This window comes from Neomonachus schauinslandi, chromosome 11 (genome assembly GCF_002201575.2).
Source record: "Neomonachus schauinslandi chromosome 11, ASM220157v2, whole genome shotgun sequence".
NCBI classification, from domain to species: Eukaryota; Metazoa; Chordata; class Mammalia; order Carnivora; family Phocidae; genus Neomonachus; species Neomonachus schauinslandi.
In genome coordinates, this window is record NC_058413.1 from 64,172,041 (window position 1) to 64,190,749 (window position 18,709).

The following is an 18,709-nucleotide window of genomic DNA, read 5'->3' on the forward strand; positions in this document are numbered from 1 at the left end:
AAAGAAAGAAAGAAAGAAAGAAAGAAAGAAAGAAAGAAAGAAAGAAAACTAACTATTTTGTGGATCCTTCTTGATATTAGTTGTACATATGAAGAGATGGTATCACATAAGGATTAACGGCTCCCTTCACTGAGCTACGTTGAATAGTACGTAAGTTAATTCATGTAAAGTTCTTAGAAAAGGACCTTGTGCATGGTGAACACTCAATAAGAGTTTGCCCAACCTGCCCTGTTGGTTGTTTTTTCCTCTTCACGTGTTTCTCTTAGTGCTCATGCACTAGCCAAACTGAAAGAGTCCTAAGGCAGTGACAGTATCTTATTGTGTTTGAGTAACCAAGAGTTGCCAACCATAATGCTAAATATAATAGCAAGAGAAAGCTAGAATTGATTAATGGCAAGTGTATCTACCTTTCCCCAAATGGAGATTTTTGCCAAATACAGTGAGAACATGAGACATAGTTCCAAGGGAAAAATCGAAGTTCCTAATCTTAGATAACAATTCAAATGACAAGCCACCATATTTTTTTGAGATCTTATGAAAGTGATGCTATTAATCATAATTTGATGCTACAGTTATTTGAGATATAATGCAGTGATTTTAATCCCCGGTTGGCCTAATGTATAATAGGGATACTAAGGCAGTTCGAATGTATTGGACCAACGTTTTAGATATTATAACTATTTTCGGTGTGCCCTCTCCTCAAATAAAATGCTTTAACCATCTCAGAAACCTGGGCAAAACTTTAATGAAGATAATGCAATGGAACACCACCAAAATAATGTTTTATATTAAGAATTACACACACACACACAAATGATGTTTTAAAAAAATATTGTTATTTATGAGGTTTCCAGAAGCCATAATTTAGGGCAATGTTCTTATCCTCTTTGATCTGATCGTCTAAATTTTCATAGTAAAATTATTATTGAATATTTAATAATCACTGCAATGTACAATGTGTTCATAGGCTGACAAACATTCATATATGTAAATATAGATGAAAAATTCATTAAAGTAGTATTGAATGATTTCTACTGTATTATATCTGGAGGTATAATCTGTGATTTTTAATGAAATAAATCCAGGACCTTCTGAGAAAGCAAGCTTAACTACAATAAGATCCCCATGGCACAGAGATTCAAGTGAATTATAATCTATTAGCTCATCTGTAATTTACTAGACAAGAATGACTTACTAGTGATGACATGTCCAGGGATCTGACCCTAGATACCAGGTATATTAGTCAGAATTTTACAGAATGAAAAAGAGATTTATTATATGGAACTGGCTTATACAATTATTGAGGGTGGTAAGTCCCCAGATCTGCAGTCAGCAAGCTGGAGACTCAGGAGAGCTGACTTACAGTTTTTGTCCAAGTCTGAAGGCCTGAGAATCAAGATAGCTGATGGTTTTAAGTTCTAATCTGAAGGCCAACCAGGCCTGAGACCTGAGCAGAATTCATGTTTCAGTTTGAGATTAAAGCAAGAAAAGGCTGATAGCCAGGTCAAAGCAGTGAGGCAGAAGGAGTTCCTTCTTAGCCGTTTTGTTCTATTCAGGTCTCCAACTGATTGGATAAGGCCCACCCACTTTAAGGAGAGCAATCTGCTTTACTGAATCTAAAGATTCAAATGTTAATTTCATCCAGGAAAACCCTCACAGACACACCTAGAATAATGTTTGGCCAAATGCCTGGGCACCTGATGGCATAATCAAGTTCATACACAAAATTAACCATCACACCAAGTTAACATATTAAGTAATGCCTAGTCTATGCTTCAGGGAAACATAAACTCTAGGAAGTTTGATAGCACAAGAGGTTCTCAGAGGCAAACTGCCAAACGAAAATAACAAGTGAACTATAACAAAATACACACTTTTTTCCACTCATTCATTCAGTAAACATTTACAAGCACCTATAGAATTCCCTCACTCATTCAACAAATATTTATTGACTGCCTTTTATGGAACATTTACTAGATCTCTTAGGTACTATACTAAATGAATATGCTATGGACCCTGTCCCTAAGGAGGTCACAGTTTAGATGGACAATAGAACAAGAAAAGAGAATTTACAACTGAATAGCATAAATATTCGAGCATTAAATATTGGGTACCACAGGAATCCTGAAGTAATTTAATTCAGAAAGGATTGGACATGATTTTACCATAGGGACTTTGAAACTTCACTGGGAAATCCATAAGTGATTACAAAGCAAAAGCCTTCATAACAAATAACAAGGTCTCAGGTTTTTCAAGATCCTAAATTCTATGATTCAATGTTCCTTTCTGTGAACATATTTTAGTGACTGCATAACATTTAACCTTCCTCATCTTTTGATATATAGGGTACCCCCCATTTCCACTATTACAAGTAAAAAAATTGAAAAGGACCTTGAACTGGCAAGTATCCTTTGTCAAATGGGACACAAGGTCTATACAACCTGCTTCTTGGGATATTCAGCACCTGCTTCACTCATTAGCTCATTTTTCATTTTCTCTTTCTGGGTCAGATTTAATCTAGGATTTTTTTTTTGGTGCGAATTATGTAACCGTCCAGATTCTGCCTTTTGTGGCATTAAAACACTTAAATAATAGGTTAAAGTACACTTCATTTACTAACAGATGAATTTCAGTGTATTTGACTGAAGAACACTTTTCAGTTGACTACCAACAACCTCCATTTTTTTCCACCAGTTTGCAAAGTGGCCTTAATAAAATGGAAAACAAAAATATGTACTGAATATTTACCACATTCCAGGCATTGCGTTAAATGTTTTCATATGTGACATATCACTTAATTCTTACAATAGTCCTGTAAGCAAGGTGTTATTTTTCCTGCTTTTTAAAAATAAAAACTTGTCAGTTTCTCTTCTCTCTCCTTGATTCTCAGAACTTCTAGTTCATAGTTAGAGATCATGGCATAGAAAAATAACACTGAGCTACAAATTAGGAGACCTTGTTCTAGCTTTGACTCTGTGACTTGCTGTGTGATCTTGAGAATGTCATGTACTATCTATACAGTTTAGTAACCTTGTGTAGAAAATGAGAACATGAATACTATTGGAAATGGTGTATTAGATCAAACTCCTCTCAAATAAATACTTTAAAAGGAGGCTGAGTCCTTTAACAGGTGTGCCTTGCATTCAAATTCAAATTTATGCCAAGAAAGGTATTATAAATTACATTTTTGCAAATTGACTCCTGATTTAAAGGCACTTATAGGAAGTTGCTATTTGAGAGAGCTGTAGTAGGCTCTAGACATAAACTGCTTGGGCTCACATTTTGATTCTGCTACTTAAAGAACTTTGTGACTTTATTTATTTTTTTTTAAATTTTATTGATTTATTTGAGAGAGAGAGAATGAGAGAGAGAGAACACCTGAGAGGGGATAGGGTCAGAGGACGAAGCAGACTCCCTGCCGAGCAGGAAGCCTGATGCGGGACTGGATCCAGGGACTCCAGGATCATGACCTGAGCCGAAGGCAGTCACTTAACCAACTGAGCCACCCAGGCACCCGAACTTTGTGGCTTTAGACAGGTTACTTAAAGTCTGTATGCTTCAGCTTCCCCATTTCTAACATGGGGATAATTATCATATCCATCTCTATTGTGAGGATTGAGTGAGTTAACATTTATAAAGCATATAGAACAGTATTTGGCACATGGTAGCAGGTGACTATGTATGTGGTGGGACTAATGTCTTGACAGTGTCAGTAGCTGTTACCTCAATATACCCATTTTGAATGATTGGATTTTTTTGCATATTAGGTATTTTTAAACTGGGACACAACAATATAGGCATGGGACTCCTATAAACTCAAAGTCAAACAGAGTTTAACCTTATTCACAGGAGAATTAAACTACTTCTTATTTATAAATCTATAAAATAGAAGGAAACTATTTAAGATGGAGAATGGTATAACACATAAAATAACTTGTGGCAGTGCAAATTTATACAACCATCTTCAAAATAAATGTAATAACCCATCATCAAGAGTTTTAAAATATTTAAAATATGTGTTAGTAATTCTTAATCTAGACTACCCAAAGGAAGTGATTCTAAATTCAAAAAAGACTTATTTATCAATATGTGCATTTTATTTTATTTTTAATAGTAGAAAATGTGGGGGAAAACCTAAATATTCAAAGATAAAAATAGAATACAGCTATTAAAATATATATACAAATCCTAATATAAATTTAAAACATTCAAAAGTAAACTCACTATGACTTCAACTACATTTTTAAAAATAAGCTATATGTAGACCAACAACAACAAAAAAGTACCAAAAAGCCAGGAAAATATACACTAAAATATTAACAGTTTCAATCTCCAGTCCTCTGGGACAATAGCATTTTCTAAAATTTATTTTATTTCTGATTTTTATGTTTTTTAAATTTATTTCCGCGAACATGTATTATTTTAAGATGAAAATAAAGAACATACCAAAATAGCCAGGGACTGACAATATTCAAAATACATACAGAAAACTATCCTATCAATGACAAAAATATACATAGTGATATATCTATTAATGAACACAATGACAGATATATTCACTACTCTTTTGTAACAAACTTGGCTATGTTTAAATAAACAAATGAACAAACAAAACCACTTATCCCCCAGAGACTTTCTAGGCAGGAAAAGGAAGCTTGTAAGAGGTGGTTGAATGCCAGTGTTCCAGGGAACTGTCCACTAGAGAGGTACTGAAAGACACTTGATCTTGGGAGATTGCGTAAGCACCCTCTGGAGGATGGAAATCTGCAACACATTTTCCTTTCCTCTTTATCCTCTTTCCTGAAGTCTCTTTCCCTTCCCATCAACCTATTCTACTTCCCTTTCTTTCCCTCCATCCCCTGCTTTCTCTGTTTGCCTGATAACTTTGGAGATTGGAAGAAATAATGCTTGTAAAGCACCTAGAATAGTGTCTAGCCTTTGTAGATATTTAATCAAGCTGATTTTTTTTCTTTCCCTTTACTTCTTTAGTAAGAATCCCTTCCTCCTTTCAATTCCATCTTCTTTTTTTAAAAAATCCATTTTAACTTCTTCCTTATTCTCCTTTCTTTGGGGAGAGTCCCCATATGGAGAAAAGGGAGGTTGCTTTCTGCCAGATAATTCCTTTCCTTTGAGAGGTGGGACAGTTTATGCAATGCCTAAACATTCACAGGGAAAAAAAAAACGTTCCAAGACTTAACATTTTTTAAGAACTTCTCCCTATCCTAATCCATCAGACAAATATTAAAGGCACCTGATGTGACCTAGGGGCTTGAGAATTTGATTCAGATGAGCTGTTATATTAACAAATGGCTATGGGGGGGTGGGGTAGGGGAGGATTTCCCTAAGGCAAAATCCAATTTCAATAACAACTACTTTTGAGTTAAAAAAAAGAGCAATAATTGTAGAGAACATTATTCTTTACATTCAACTTTTAGAATATTATGGAAACTAACAAATATTCCATCATATGTGTTTGTTTATTTTTGCCTTGGAAATGGTGACTGGAAAGGAGAGAGTGAGGGAAGGGAACACACAGGTGCTGCAGACCCTTGCAATGCAGCTATGGGCAAGATAAAGGAAAGAGAAACAATACATAGGCTGGCCACTGAATTACATTTAGAACTTGGATCATTGCAGGTGGAGAAAACAGAGTTAAGTAAAGGTAAAGGTGATGCCTGTTTTCAGATAAAACACAAAAACTACCATGAGGGGTGGGAAAGGCTTTCAGAAGGCCTCCTTCTCCATGGAAATTCCACTCCCATAATGGTGTATGGACTGGGGCAAAAAGAGGACTAATAGAACAGGAAATCTCTTTTTTGAATAACAGTGCTTTGGTTTCTCTTATGAGAAACAGGTGGGACTATGAGTTTTCTATATTTTAGGGAAGGGAGTAGGATTATATTCCTCCTTAAACTTGCCATTCCTGGAGGAAAGGAGTTGTGTCATACTTATATTTGTATCTTTAATGCCTATCACAGTGCCTGACATAGAGTCTGGCACAGAAAGACACTTCACATTTATAGTCATAAGTCATATAATCAGCTAACTAAACTGAATAACACCCAGGACGCAGCAAATGGGGGACCTAGAGACTGCTAAGTGACAAAATAAAATTATTTGGGGCTTCCTCCTTAGCTCAAGTTACTCAATATTCTTTAAGCCATTACTAAGTTTGGGAGAATAAGAACAGTTTAAGTGTTTTTGAAGCTGATGAAATCTGGCCTACATGTAAACATGATTTTAGACTTTGCCATAATAAGTATCTTTCCAGAAAAATACTCATCCTAATAACCTTATATTCAAACTTAATAGATAATAATTGGAATAAGTGCATTTTTGGAGGCTCCATATTAACATCTATATCTCCATGAGGTTTTTTTCCCCCAACAATTAAATTCCACTTTCATTGCTCAAAGATTCAACTAAAATCCTCATTTTATATTTTTTTCATAAATCAACACTGTAATTAATATAGTCATCTACCACATCATTCGACTTTGAGACCATGGGGGACAAGAGCTGTTTATTGCCAAATCTCTAGTGTCTGGCATTTATTGATTGCTCAATGAATTATTTGCTGATTGAGTAAAACAATGGTGTCAGTTTTTCATTAGTTTTCATAAATCCACTTTGTTTTATGAATGTTTTATCCATATACAAATGGCTCCTACATTTTATATAAACACTCTACATAGAGAAAAGCAACTTTAAGAGAAGCCAATGATCAAGCACACAGCAAAAATAAACAATTTATCCAAAGAACTAACAGTGAAAGAAGGTCCTTCTAGAAGTGATGACACCCCTCCCACCTTGTTAATAGAGCTGTAAAAATGACCAAGGCCAAATAAAAATATCAGTCATTTGATGAATGCAAAAGTACTAAGCACTGCATGTATCTCATTTAAACTGTATTTCTCACAGTGACATAGGATGTAAGGCAGTACTTTTACTGAGGCCATTTTACCCATGAGGAAACTGAGACTTAGAGAAATCATACATCCAGTAAGTGGTGCATCTAGTTTTGAAACCCAGGCCTATAAAATATACAAGTTTTCCACATTATGTTCTGTTGTCACCCTTCAGATAGTGTTGAAGAATCACCAGACAAAGGTTAGAATAGAAGGCTCTATTATTATTTCCATATCTAAGATTCTAAGGAGAGAGCCTTACATCAACCAGTCTGTAATTAACCAGCTGTTAAGTATGATTACAATATAGTTATCAATCCCATTATATCGGGCTTAAGAATGATCTTATTCAAATACTTGACAAAATGGAATGGGATAGACCCTCTAAAAGTATTATTTTATTTTCACAGAGACTTGATTTCTTTTCCATGGAACAATGTCTACAAACACACATGATTAGGTGTTTCACTCTATCGATGTGGTTCTCTCTCACCACCTGAACTTTTCAAACCAGAACACCAAAAGGAAGAGAACTTAAGGGAAATTAAACTAATGTAATTCCCCAGACTAAAAAAAAAAAAAATGTGCTTGTGATTATACCAATTCCCTCCAATGGTCTGCAAATCAGTGGAAAATTTAACAGCATAGAAGAAACTTCTTTGAAAATGCGTTTCAAGGGTTGAACACATATTCAACATTACCACACCAATAGCTTATCTTATTTGATTATTAGCTTGTGTTTAATTTCCCTTGACAAATAATTCACCTTTGTTAATCATCGTTTAGTGCTACAAAGCAATTATCATAAGTTTATGGAAATGGATTTTAAATAGTAGCCATTGCTAAGATGCTGCTGTAAATACAATTAGAAGAGTGAGTGGATAGAAGCACAGGGGAGGGTAGCAGGTTGTGTGAGGGAGAGGAGCTAACAAGTTAGCTATTGGTGCTGTTCACTCACATACATCTTCCTGACAACAATGAACACACAAACCTTAAAACTTTAAGACCTTTCCAAGGGTTTCCAAAGGAGCATCTAGCTAGTCTTTAGCATGATCAATATTTTTTTAACTGACCCTAAGGTGCAGTCTACTATATTGAGTAAGAAATGTAAATCTCTGGCAATAACTTTACCATTAAATGATCTTACAGAATGATCACTGGAGAATATTAGAGCCAAGGAGGATCACCTCATCTACACCTCTCATTTGATAGAAAACCAGAGGCTCAGAGAAGAGAGATTCTCTGGGCATTGTCAGTATAAAACTCACAATCCTGACTCCCCATTTTTCCATTACATTTACACCTCCTCTGAGCACTATTCATGAAGTTGAATATGTATGTTTCATTAACTCTCCTGCGTAAGGTGCTTACCAGTGTCCAACCCAGTCACTAGAGTTCTCTTTCAGAGCAACAGGGATCATGTGATTTTATTCACTTAAGAAGGTGAATTTTAGTTTTTTTAGATGATGCTCTGTCCTTAGAGTCACCATAGTGATCACAAAAGTGTTTCAGACAGACAGACCAGACAAGCCCACCAGCTTTTCACAATGAAGAGAAGTGAAGGCATATTCCTAGGAGTAAGGGGACATGCACTCAGACCCTTCATGGACTGAGACTGCTCAAATACCACGTTCTATGCATCTTTTCCAGGGGGTGCATCTTCGAGTCCACTGAAAAAGTTAGAGACAAGGAGCAGTAAATGGTAACCTGCTTCAAAACTCTTCAAATCTCATTTCCTTGTGAACATGAATCACTTTTACAGAAATCTGGGGTGGGACAGTTATTCACTAGAAACTTCACTGAGTAATTGCGCCACCTCTTGATAAAATTTCTGAGTGTTGATTTCAAATGGATTGTATAAGCTCAGAGAAAAATACACATTAGGGGCAACACGAGCCTATCTCCAGATTTTCTGTCTAGAATAAAAATAAGCTCCTCAGATTTAAAAGTGTCAAATTGCAAACTGATATGTTCAATTTCATCTCAAGCACATCCACCATCCCAGATAACCCTCACTGTGGGCGTCTGGGTCTGGGGCTCCAGGCAGTGGTAACCTGTGATGAGTTCTGGAGCTCACAAATGAGCAGCCAGAAGCCCAATCACTAACTAAATGTATAACAAGATCCCAAGCACAGAGTCACCTAAGGCGCCCCCTTTCCGAAGCATGATCTGCTCTTGGAACCTCGGTACATTAGAGACCAGGGTCCTGCCACAAAGGAGTTATCAACCCAACATCGGACGCCAGAAAAACCAGTGCGCTCTCAAGGCCCCCAAACCCAGCCAGCTCCCAGAAAGGGCAGAGCAAGTCCTAGCTTTTGTCACTCTCCCAACAAGCAGACACATAAACAAACAACAAAAGGAATTGTTAGCTCCCCCAAGGGAGGCAGCATGCATTAAAAAGACATGAACCTCGTCCTACCTTGCATCCAAACATCAACGACAAAGTGTTGTTGGTGCAAGCAACTTTGCAGTGGCAAATCATTGGGGTAAAACAGTCAGGGTCCTTAACAACAGGGGACATTCCTTTCGGGCTGCGGCAGTGGCAGCTCGCTGGGGGACCCGAACACGGTGCTCACCGGGCACATGGAGCGACAGCCTAGACCGAGCAGCCGCTCCGAGAGCTGCCCCCTGCACCCCGCGCAGCCATCCCCGTGCCCGGGTAGAAGCAACGCGGGCAAGTAACAAGCGTCTTGGGGTCTCCCTTCCCTGGGGAATGAGGCGTTGGGGGAGGGACAGAACCAAGAAGGGTTCCCCCCCTACGGTGAATTTGGAGTAGGTAAAATTAAAAAAATAAATAATATATAAAATAAAAATAAAAGGGAGCCAGGCGCTTAGAGGAGGGTTCAAAGGAGGTGGGGCAGTATTAGCATGTAAAAGGATGTGCCCGCCTACTCGCCCCAGTCACACAAGATTGTCATGCGAGCTGAAGGGGGCTGAAATTATTCTCTCTGAAGGAAAAAAAAAAAAATACTGCAGCTCCCGATTTGGTAAAAAGCCAGTGGCTTGCTGCAATCCAGAGTCACCGTGGGGAGCGCTGGCCGGGCAACTGGGGTGGAAGGGAGGGGCTGACAGAGGGAGGGAGCAAGGTGCTCGCCTGCCTAGCCCAGCCTGCTGCTCGCTCCTTGCAACCTAGGAATCACCGGGGTCGGTGAGAGAGGGCTCCGGTGCTAATAATTGAGACCACACTCGATCCCCAGCCGCTGTGCCCCCATAAGCAACCTCCAAGGGCGAGCTCTGAAGAAGGGGAGGCCCCCGTGGAACCCTGCTGGGTGCATTGTCCAGCTGGCCCTCTGATATTGGTGTGCCTGAGTTGATGGTCCGCAAAGGGACCTGGGGTAGAAGTGCACTGGAAATGGTTTCGCTGGGGCCCTGTGCCCTTCACTTCTGGGTCAGTGAGCTGACTCACTCCCTAGGTGGTAGAATCCCTCTCAGAATCTAGGCTTTATCTGATAGAACATTTGTCAAACTCAAAAATGAAGAGTCAGCCCCTTCCCCACCTTGATATCTTAGAGGCTCCAGAAAGCCCCAGAAGTCTTTATGCTGTCCTGGAAGTATGAATGACAAGACTGGTGTATGCTTTACTGGTTTTTTTTTTTTTCTTTCTTTCTTTTTCTTCCTTTTTTAAAGTGAGGCTATCAAAATTGCCTAAGATGGAAAAAAAAATTCAGCATGTGGCTGGCCCAGCTGCAAAAAGCTTTTTGGGAAAAAAAAAAAAAAAAAAAAAAAAAAAAAGTGTTAGGAAGGAGGCAGAAGAGTAGGAAGTGGGTAAAACTAGCACCCTTTTGGTGCCACCTGAGTGCCTGGCACTGTGCCTTACAAATGGTTGGTGGAAAAACAGCAAGACGTCAGAATTTGGAATTAGACTCTGACTCTTGTGCTGAGTGGCTTTGTGTAAGTCACTCACAGTGTTTGAGACTCTGTTTGCTTGTCTGTAAAGTGGGGCTACTCACCCCTACCTTGCAGAGCTGTCATGAAGACTAGAGAAGCTAAAGAAATTCCTCTGGTAAGCCCCAGTGGTACACAGCAGCTGCTCTTTACTTACATAGCCTGTATCAGGTCTTAGCCTGAAAGATAGGTATTATTGGGCACAGTTTTCTAGAGGAAGAAACTGAAGCCCTGAGGTTCTATCACTTGCCCAAGTGACACAGTCGATAAGCCATGAAGATAAGGTTCAAAGACAAGTGACAGAGACAGTTTACAAAGCAACATCACACTTCTCCAGAAGCATGCTCTAAAGACCCCAGATTTACCTAAGAAGGGTTAGGCCTGTCATATTCACAGGAATACGGTAGTTTCAAAAGTCTCTGATTGGGCATTGACCTCAGATCCCACTTGAAATAGAGCAATAAAATCTTCCTAACTACCCATAGCAAACTCAGCCAGAATCACATCTTTCTGATGCATTTTCATGAGAATACCAGCCACTTGTACTCTAAATTAATGAGCCCCAATACCACTATATGATTCAGACTTACAAAGTTTCAGTAAGGACAACAACAAAAAACCAAACCAACTTGCAAATTGTCAAGTCAAACGTAGTGCCCTATCAACTTTCTTTCACCGGCCTATATTCAAAATACCCCACCCTCCTGTCTCAAATTAATGGAAACCAAACCTGATTGCATAATTCCGTGGGACTCAGGCTCAACCCTTACATTATCATTTCATAGGCCAGGAGGATATCAAGGACTCTTCATTTTTAATCAGCCTTCTGGTGAGAGGAATATGGGTCCTGCCTACAAAATGAAGACCTCCTAAAGGGAAATCAACATGGAACAGAGTATGAGCAAAGATCAGCATGAAAAGGCAATAAAAGCTGGGGCAAATGTGGCTCAAACTGAAGAGTGCAGCTGTGTCTCAGGCTTTGGGATTCTCACACTAAGTGCAGGAATTCTTACCTAGTCAATTCCCCTACTGGCAATCAGGACTGATTCAATCTGTCTTGCATCTAGGGGCGGCAGGGACTCAGGAGGTCTAATACATATGTGCTTAAACATACCAGGTCACACATTTTAGCAGAACTCTGGTCTGGTGCCTTCTGTAGAATCCTAGAGTCACATTCATACATTAAGTGTACCCCTTATCATTTTATTCCTTTATGTTACCATAAAATGTGTGATTGTGTGAGCACTTCCACCTACAGAACGTCTATAATTATGGCTGTTTTTCCAAAGGCGAATGGATTCTAAAAAAGTTGTACAATATTTCCCTTATTCATTAGCCTATAATTTGGATTTCAAACACCCCAAAAGTATTGTATGCTCTATATTGTGATGTTCCAATAATAACTAACACAGTCTTTCCCTAATGAATTACCCAAGATAAAGTTGACCTCCTATTCTAGGGCAGCATTTAAGGCTGCTATGTTCAAGTTATTTCCCATTTTACAGTTTGTGCTGATTTAGAATGAGAAAGCCAAAAGCAATATATAAAGAAAAATATATATTTCAGTTCCTTAATATTTTATTGTTTAAATTTAATCAATGAGAACTCATTTATCTCTACACACAGTGTGTGTGTGTGTGTCTATACCTGTTATCTGTTCATATGCATCTGACAAAATGCTTTCCTTTAATTCTTGTTTCTCAATAATAGCTCTGGGGTGAATTGAAGAGGGGGAGAAGAAGGGGGATGTGGTTTCCATGACAATGCATTCCATAGTTACAGCCAGTAACCACTATAGTTTAAAAAAATGAATCACTGTTACTTTAAAATATGAACACACTGCATTATTGGTCTGAAAAGCACTAATTTGGGAATATTCTGCATGGGAATGTACTGCAATATTTTTAGGAGGAGATATTATTGGGGAATGCCAGGAGATGATGCACTCATTTACTCATTTTAATAGTCAAAATAACCACCCTTAGTTAGACATTTCAATGATCGGTAATATTTCCAGTTCTTTCTAATAATCATCACTTTTCAAAATGATACATGACAACTATACACTATTAAAAATTTTTCCTAATGACAACATTCCTCAAAACTGACACAAAATCACACACCAAAAGAATAGGATGATCAATAAACATGACCAGGGTTTAATTTTAATCTTTTATTTATTGTTATTATCATTCCTAATCAGAAATTGAGACAAGGTAAGAAGCATTAGCTATTTATCCTTTTTTTCTTTCTTTGCTGATCCTTTCCATAGCAATTTTAAAAAAAGAGATGGTTCATGTTGGAAGGGAAAGAGTATAGTGGACCCTAGGAGCCCGGGTGTTTCTTCTTACTGACTGGATTACTTTGAGCAAGCTACCCAGCCTCTCTAGGCCCCAATTCTCTTGTCTATCATGATGAAATGGGTATACCAGAGACCTCTCAGTTCACTTCCAGTGTGTAAATTCTCTGAGTTGTCTTCCAAATATAGACTCTTAAGAATGTAAAGGAAATTTAAGAAGCAATTTCATCCAGTCACCTGTCTTCATTAAACTCTTCTATAGTGCTTACTATTTGATATGCTCAAATATAGTGTTCGCTATGTGCACTGTTCTAAATTCAGAGATAATGTATTTCCAAATGCCTGTCACTTTTATCTGGTTTGTTCTAGACACTCAGTAAATCGGAAGAGCTTTATGTTAATTTCCTGATTTTATTTTTTCGATAAAAATTAACAGGAAAGAATACACCTATTAGACCAACCCGATATGTATAATATTTTTATACTGAACAATTCTGACTCTTTAAACTTTCTTCACAAATTGTACTCTCCCAAAGTCTCCTCACACACTTTCTCAGCTCTCTCAAGTCTCTCACTGAGGAACACATACCCACAGTGAGGGTTTATACTAGAGTCAGACCCCATAAAACTGACTCTAAAATGTATCATGCTTGGGGCGCCTGGGTGGCTCAGTCATTAAATGTCTGCCTTCGGCTCAGGGCATGATCCCAGAGTCCTGGGATGGAGTCCCACATTGAGCTCCCTGCTCAGCGGGGAGTCTGCTTCTCCCTCTGCTCCTCCCCTGCTCCCTGTGCATGCTCTCTCTCTCTCTTTCAAATAAATAAAATCTTTAAAAAATAAAATGCATCACGCTTTCCCTATGACTGTTGACTCTTCATGTTCTGGCAAATCTGATTCCTCCATTTCTACTCATCTGCCCCTAAGTATGTGGGCCAGTCACACTTATTAGTTGACTTTTATTTGAATCCTACTTAGCATGTTTGCTTGACCTTGATTTGAAATAATTGTGTTTATTTGAAATTTGGAATGATTGAGTCAATAAATGAGTAAATAAAGAACAAATGAGTATATGGGTTGAGCCAGGATTTCCATAGCCCCCACCTGGGCCCTAGTTGAACTAGTGTAGATCTTTGTTTATCTCCTAATCCAGCCCCTAAGCCTCTACCTCCTAGCTGTAAAGAATACAACTTTTATTGAGGAAATGCAGCCCATTGATTCAAAATCAATTTTGACACTTTGTGTTAGCAACAAGTATTTTGAAATAATGATTGTCCTCAGCTTCAATATGAGGCAAGGCAAATTTTTGCCTGTAAGACTTCTCATCATGTTCATTTTCAGTTTTACTACCATTTTGAAAAAGCAACTCCAAATATCACCTTCTGTACCACCTGGACAAATTTCTTCAGTATGAAAATCAAATGAGAAAACACACACCTCTTTTTAGGCTTGTTTAGCAAATTTGATTTCAGTGTTAAAAGAGTAAGATTTGAGTCTTGGATTCCAGTTCTAGCTTTCACATTTACTATATAACGGAGATAATCAGTTAACCTCTTTGACAGTTAATTGTTTCATCCATTAAAAAACGGGGAAGGATTGTTAAATAAAACACCTATATTATAGGGTTCCTATGAGGATTTACTAAAATGCCATATGTGATCCCAGTGCCTGGCATATATATACATTTTTTTCATATCCAAAGATAGAAAAAATATTATTAAAAAATAAATGCTAAGTACAAAAGCAAAGTTTTATTTTTTAATTTTTTTTAAGATGAAGGTTGGTTTTTTTTTTTTAAGATTTTATTTATTTACTTGAGAGAAAGAGAGACGGGGGAAAGAGAGAGAGAGAGACAGGTAGAGAGGGAGGAAGGGGCAGAGGGAGGGAACATCCAAGCAGACTCCCACTGAGTGCAGATGCTGGGCTCAAGCCCACAAGCCATGTGATCAGGACCTGAGCTGAAACTAAGAATTGGACGTTCAGCTGACCGAGCCACCCAGGCACACCTAGAAATAATTTTAAAATACTGTCAGGAACAATAACTCACAACTCTATTGCCAGATAACTAATTGTAATATTTTGGAAGAGATATCTCCAGTAACACCACAACAAAACTGCATTCAAATTATATATAAAAGTGTATGCTGTTTTTGAAAATAATACACCTTTGATACCTACTCATGCTTTTAGACAAAAATTTTTTTTCAAAAATGGCATTAAATGGGCCATAGTATTTCATATTTCATGGCATATTTCACAAGCCCCTTCTTGTTTCAGGTCAAAAATATTTAATATTATGAAAAAAATTGGAATGTTCATATGGGCAAATATTTGCACATATCCATAGCAAAATTATGAGGCTAAAAGTTACAGATAAGGAATTCTTGGTGCAAAGAGTATGAACATTAAAAATGTTTAATGTGTAATAGTCAATTTATGTTTGTATCAATTTAAATTTCCATTAAAAATCCTATGGAACTCATTTTTATTCTCCATAAATATTTTATAGATGATACTTGAACAAAACTCTGCTGTAATATTTTGATTTGTCTGAAAATGTTATTTTTACTTTTTGATTATTTTATTAGGTTTTTACACGACAGTTTAGCTGAGTATAAATTCTAGGTTGCCAGCTATTTTCTCTCTTCAGTATTTTGAAGAGTAAATCCAATTGTTTTTTGTCTGTAATTGCTCAGTTGTTTCACATTGATTGATTTTGTTCATTGTTTTGTTGTTTTGGAGATTTACCCCAATGTAATTAGATATGGAGTTCACTTTCTTTATCTTGTCTAGGTCTTCTTCTGATGGCCACATCTAAGGATTCAAGTCTTTACTCAATTACAAAATGAATCTAAGGATTCATGTCTTTAATCAATTATAAAAAATGTGAAGGCATATCACTTTGCATTTTTCTTTCCCTCATGTTCTTATGCATTTTTTCCTTAAATTGTGATTACACATATATTTACTTTCCCTTTATCTCTTTAGCTGCTTATGCTGCACAATGGGTAATTTCTTCAAAAATCTTTCCATGTACTGATTCTGTTTTTAGATCTTTAAAACGCTTATTTTGTTTTTAATTTGTTATTATACTTTTAAGTTAGAAAAGCTCTATTTTTTAATTGAGATATAGAATTGTATAAGTTTAAGGAGCACAATTTGTTGATTTGATACACTCATATATTGTCAAATGATTACCACTATAGTGTTAGCTAACACCTCCGTCATCTCACATGTGGTAAGAATTTTTAAGATATACTCTCTTAGTAACTCTCAAATATATAATATTGTTAACTATAATCACCATGTTGTACCTTACATCCCCAAGATTTATTGATCTCATAACTAAAAGTTTGCACCCTTTGACCAGGATCTCTCCATTTCCTCCATGCCTCAGCCTCTGGTAATCACCATTCTACTCTCCATTTCTATGAGTTTGGCTTTTTTAGATTCCACACATAAGCTATATAATACAGTCCTTGCCTATCTCTATCTGACTCATTGCATTTAACATGATGTCCTCAAGGTCCATCCATGTTGTTACAAATGACAAGATTTCTTTCTTTTTTATGGCTGCATAATATTCCTTGTTTGTACCACATCTTCTTTATCCATTCACCCATTGATGAACATTCAGGTTATTTCCATAACATCTACACCAACAGTACATAAGGATTTCATCTTCACATCCTCTCTAACACTTGTTATCTCTTGTCTTTTTGATGATAGCCATTCTAACAGGAATGATGTGATAGTTCTAATTTGCATTTCCCTGATCATCAGTGATATTGAGCACTTTTTCATGAACTTACTGTCCATTTGTATGTCTTCTTTGGTAAAATATCTACACAGTTCCTCTGCCCATTTTTTTTTTAAAGATTTTATTTATTTATTTATTTGACAGGGAGAGACACAGCGAGAGAGGGAACACAAGCAGGGGTAGTGGGAGAGGGAGAAGCAGGCCTTCCGCTGAGCAGAGAGCCCGACACGGGGCTCGATCCCAGGACTCTGGGATCATGACCCGAGCCAAAGGCAGACACTCAACTACTGAGCCACTGAGGCGCCCCTGCCCATTTTTAATTGAATTTTTTGGGTTTGGAGGTTTTTTGCTATTGGCTATAAGTTCTTTATATATTTTAGATCTTAACTCCTTATCAAATATATGATTTGCAAATATTTCTCCCATTCTAGAGATTGACTTTTCATTTTGTTGATTATTTTGCTGACCTGTCACTTATTAATAAATGCTTAATATTAATTTGCTCACTCATTCATTCCTTTATTCATTCATTACATACCAAATCTAGCCAAGAAACTTATTTCAAATATATGTAAAACACAGCAAAATTTCTATGAAATCACTAATTCTATTTTTATACTGTGTTTGCCCATCTGTGAAACAAAGGCAAATTGTTCATTGTCAAAAAAATATCTACTAAATCAGAGTTCAACTTTGAAAGCAGCAATTCATGGATAGACTGTGTCAAAAAACACAGCTCATTTTAAATGGCTTTATATTGCCACTGTGCTTCACTACTACAAATAGACTTTCCTTATCAGCTTCCTTTCATCTGAACAATAGATGGTTCTTCTAGCTGCAAGAGCTACATGAGGTGACTTACTTACTCTGAAGAACACCACTCTATTATGTTGCAAGCAGGGACCCTCAGCTAATCCTACCCAAACAAAGTGAAATGAATACTCAATGAAATAAATGCTTGCCTAAAACTATGAAGACATCAGATCTCTCTTACAATCTTCAGTAAGATACCATAGAATTAAGATTATAACCCAATTATCTCTTTTTCTCTTAACAAGCATGCTGGTTAAAGTCCTTGATGGCCCCAAATTATAAATATAGCCTAACTAAATTTCCATTTCCTGTTTGCTTAAAATATGGTATTGTGAGAAAACCATATTTTACTACAGTGTGTGAATTAATCCCACTATAAAAGTGCTGGTGCTCTCTCCCTTCATTATAAGGATAGTCAGTCTCAAGGATAATGTGTTGGAAGATCTAAATTGTGTTTGCTAAAGTTGTTAGCATCTGACCACAGAAAAGCCTTTGCTGGTTTCATGATGTTTGCATATTTACTTCATTTCCCATTTTTGGTTCCCAATTACTATTTTCTTCTTCACCCAATTCCTTCAACAAATACTTTTGTGTGTCTATCATGTGCTATATGCTATGCTAAGTTTGGAATACAGTTTAAGTAGATCAATACAGTTCTGGCCTCATGGAGACTAGTAAAAAAGGCAACTTGGGATAAGTGCTTTGAGTAGAGCTTCATGGCTCCATGAAAACATATAGAGGGATCTTATCTAATAGGGAGGTCAGAGAAGGCACGATTGAGAAAGTGATCAGAAAGATGAATGGGAACTTACTGGACAAATGGAGTAAGGAAAAACTTCTCAAATAGAGGGAATAACATACATAAAGAACATGTGATGCCAAAAACAAGGAATGTAAGAAGGACTGAGATAAGCTCAGAATAACTAGAACACAGAAAACAAGGCAAACATCAAGTGAGAAGACACTGACGAAAGTAAAGGTCAGACTATGCAGGCTATATTTAAAATTTTTGTTTTTATTTTAAAAGCCTTAGGAAACTATATGGGA

General features: G+C 37.1%; 1 protein-coding gene across 2 annotated transcripts in view; it reads right to left on the reverse strand.

Annotated features, from left to right (window-relative positions):
• The window catches only part of DLG2 (discs large MAGUK scaffold protein 2), a 1,451,407-nt gene that overhangs the window by 1,246,453 nt on the left and 186,245 nt on the right, over positions 1–18,709 (reverse strand). The window contains exon 1 of one of the 2 annotated variants that reach the window (XM_021686449.1): positions 9,328–9,429. The exons of the other annotated variant lie outside the window; for it this stretch is intronic. Coding sequence (XP_021542124.1) covers positions 9,328–9,429 — 102 coding nt within the window. Of the gene's footprint in view, positions 1–9,327; positions 9,430–18,709 lie in introns of those variants that run through there. 2 annotated transcript variants of the gene reach the window in all.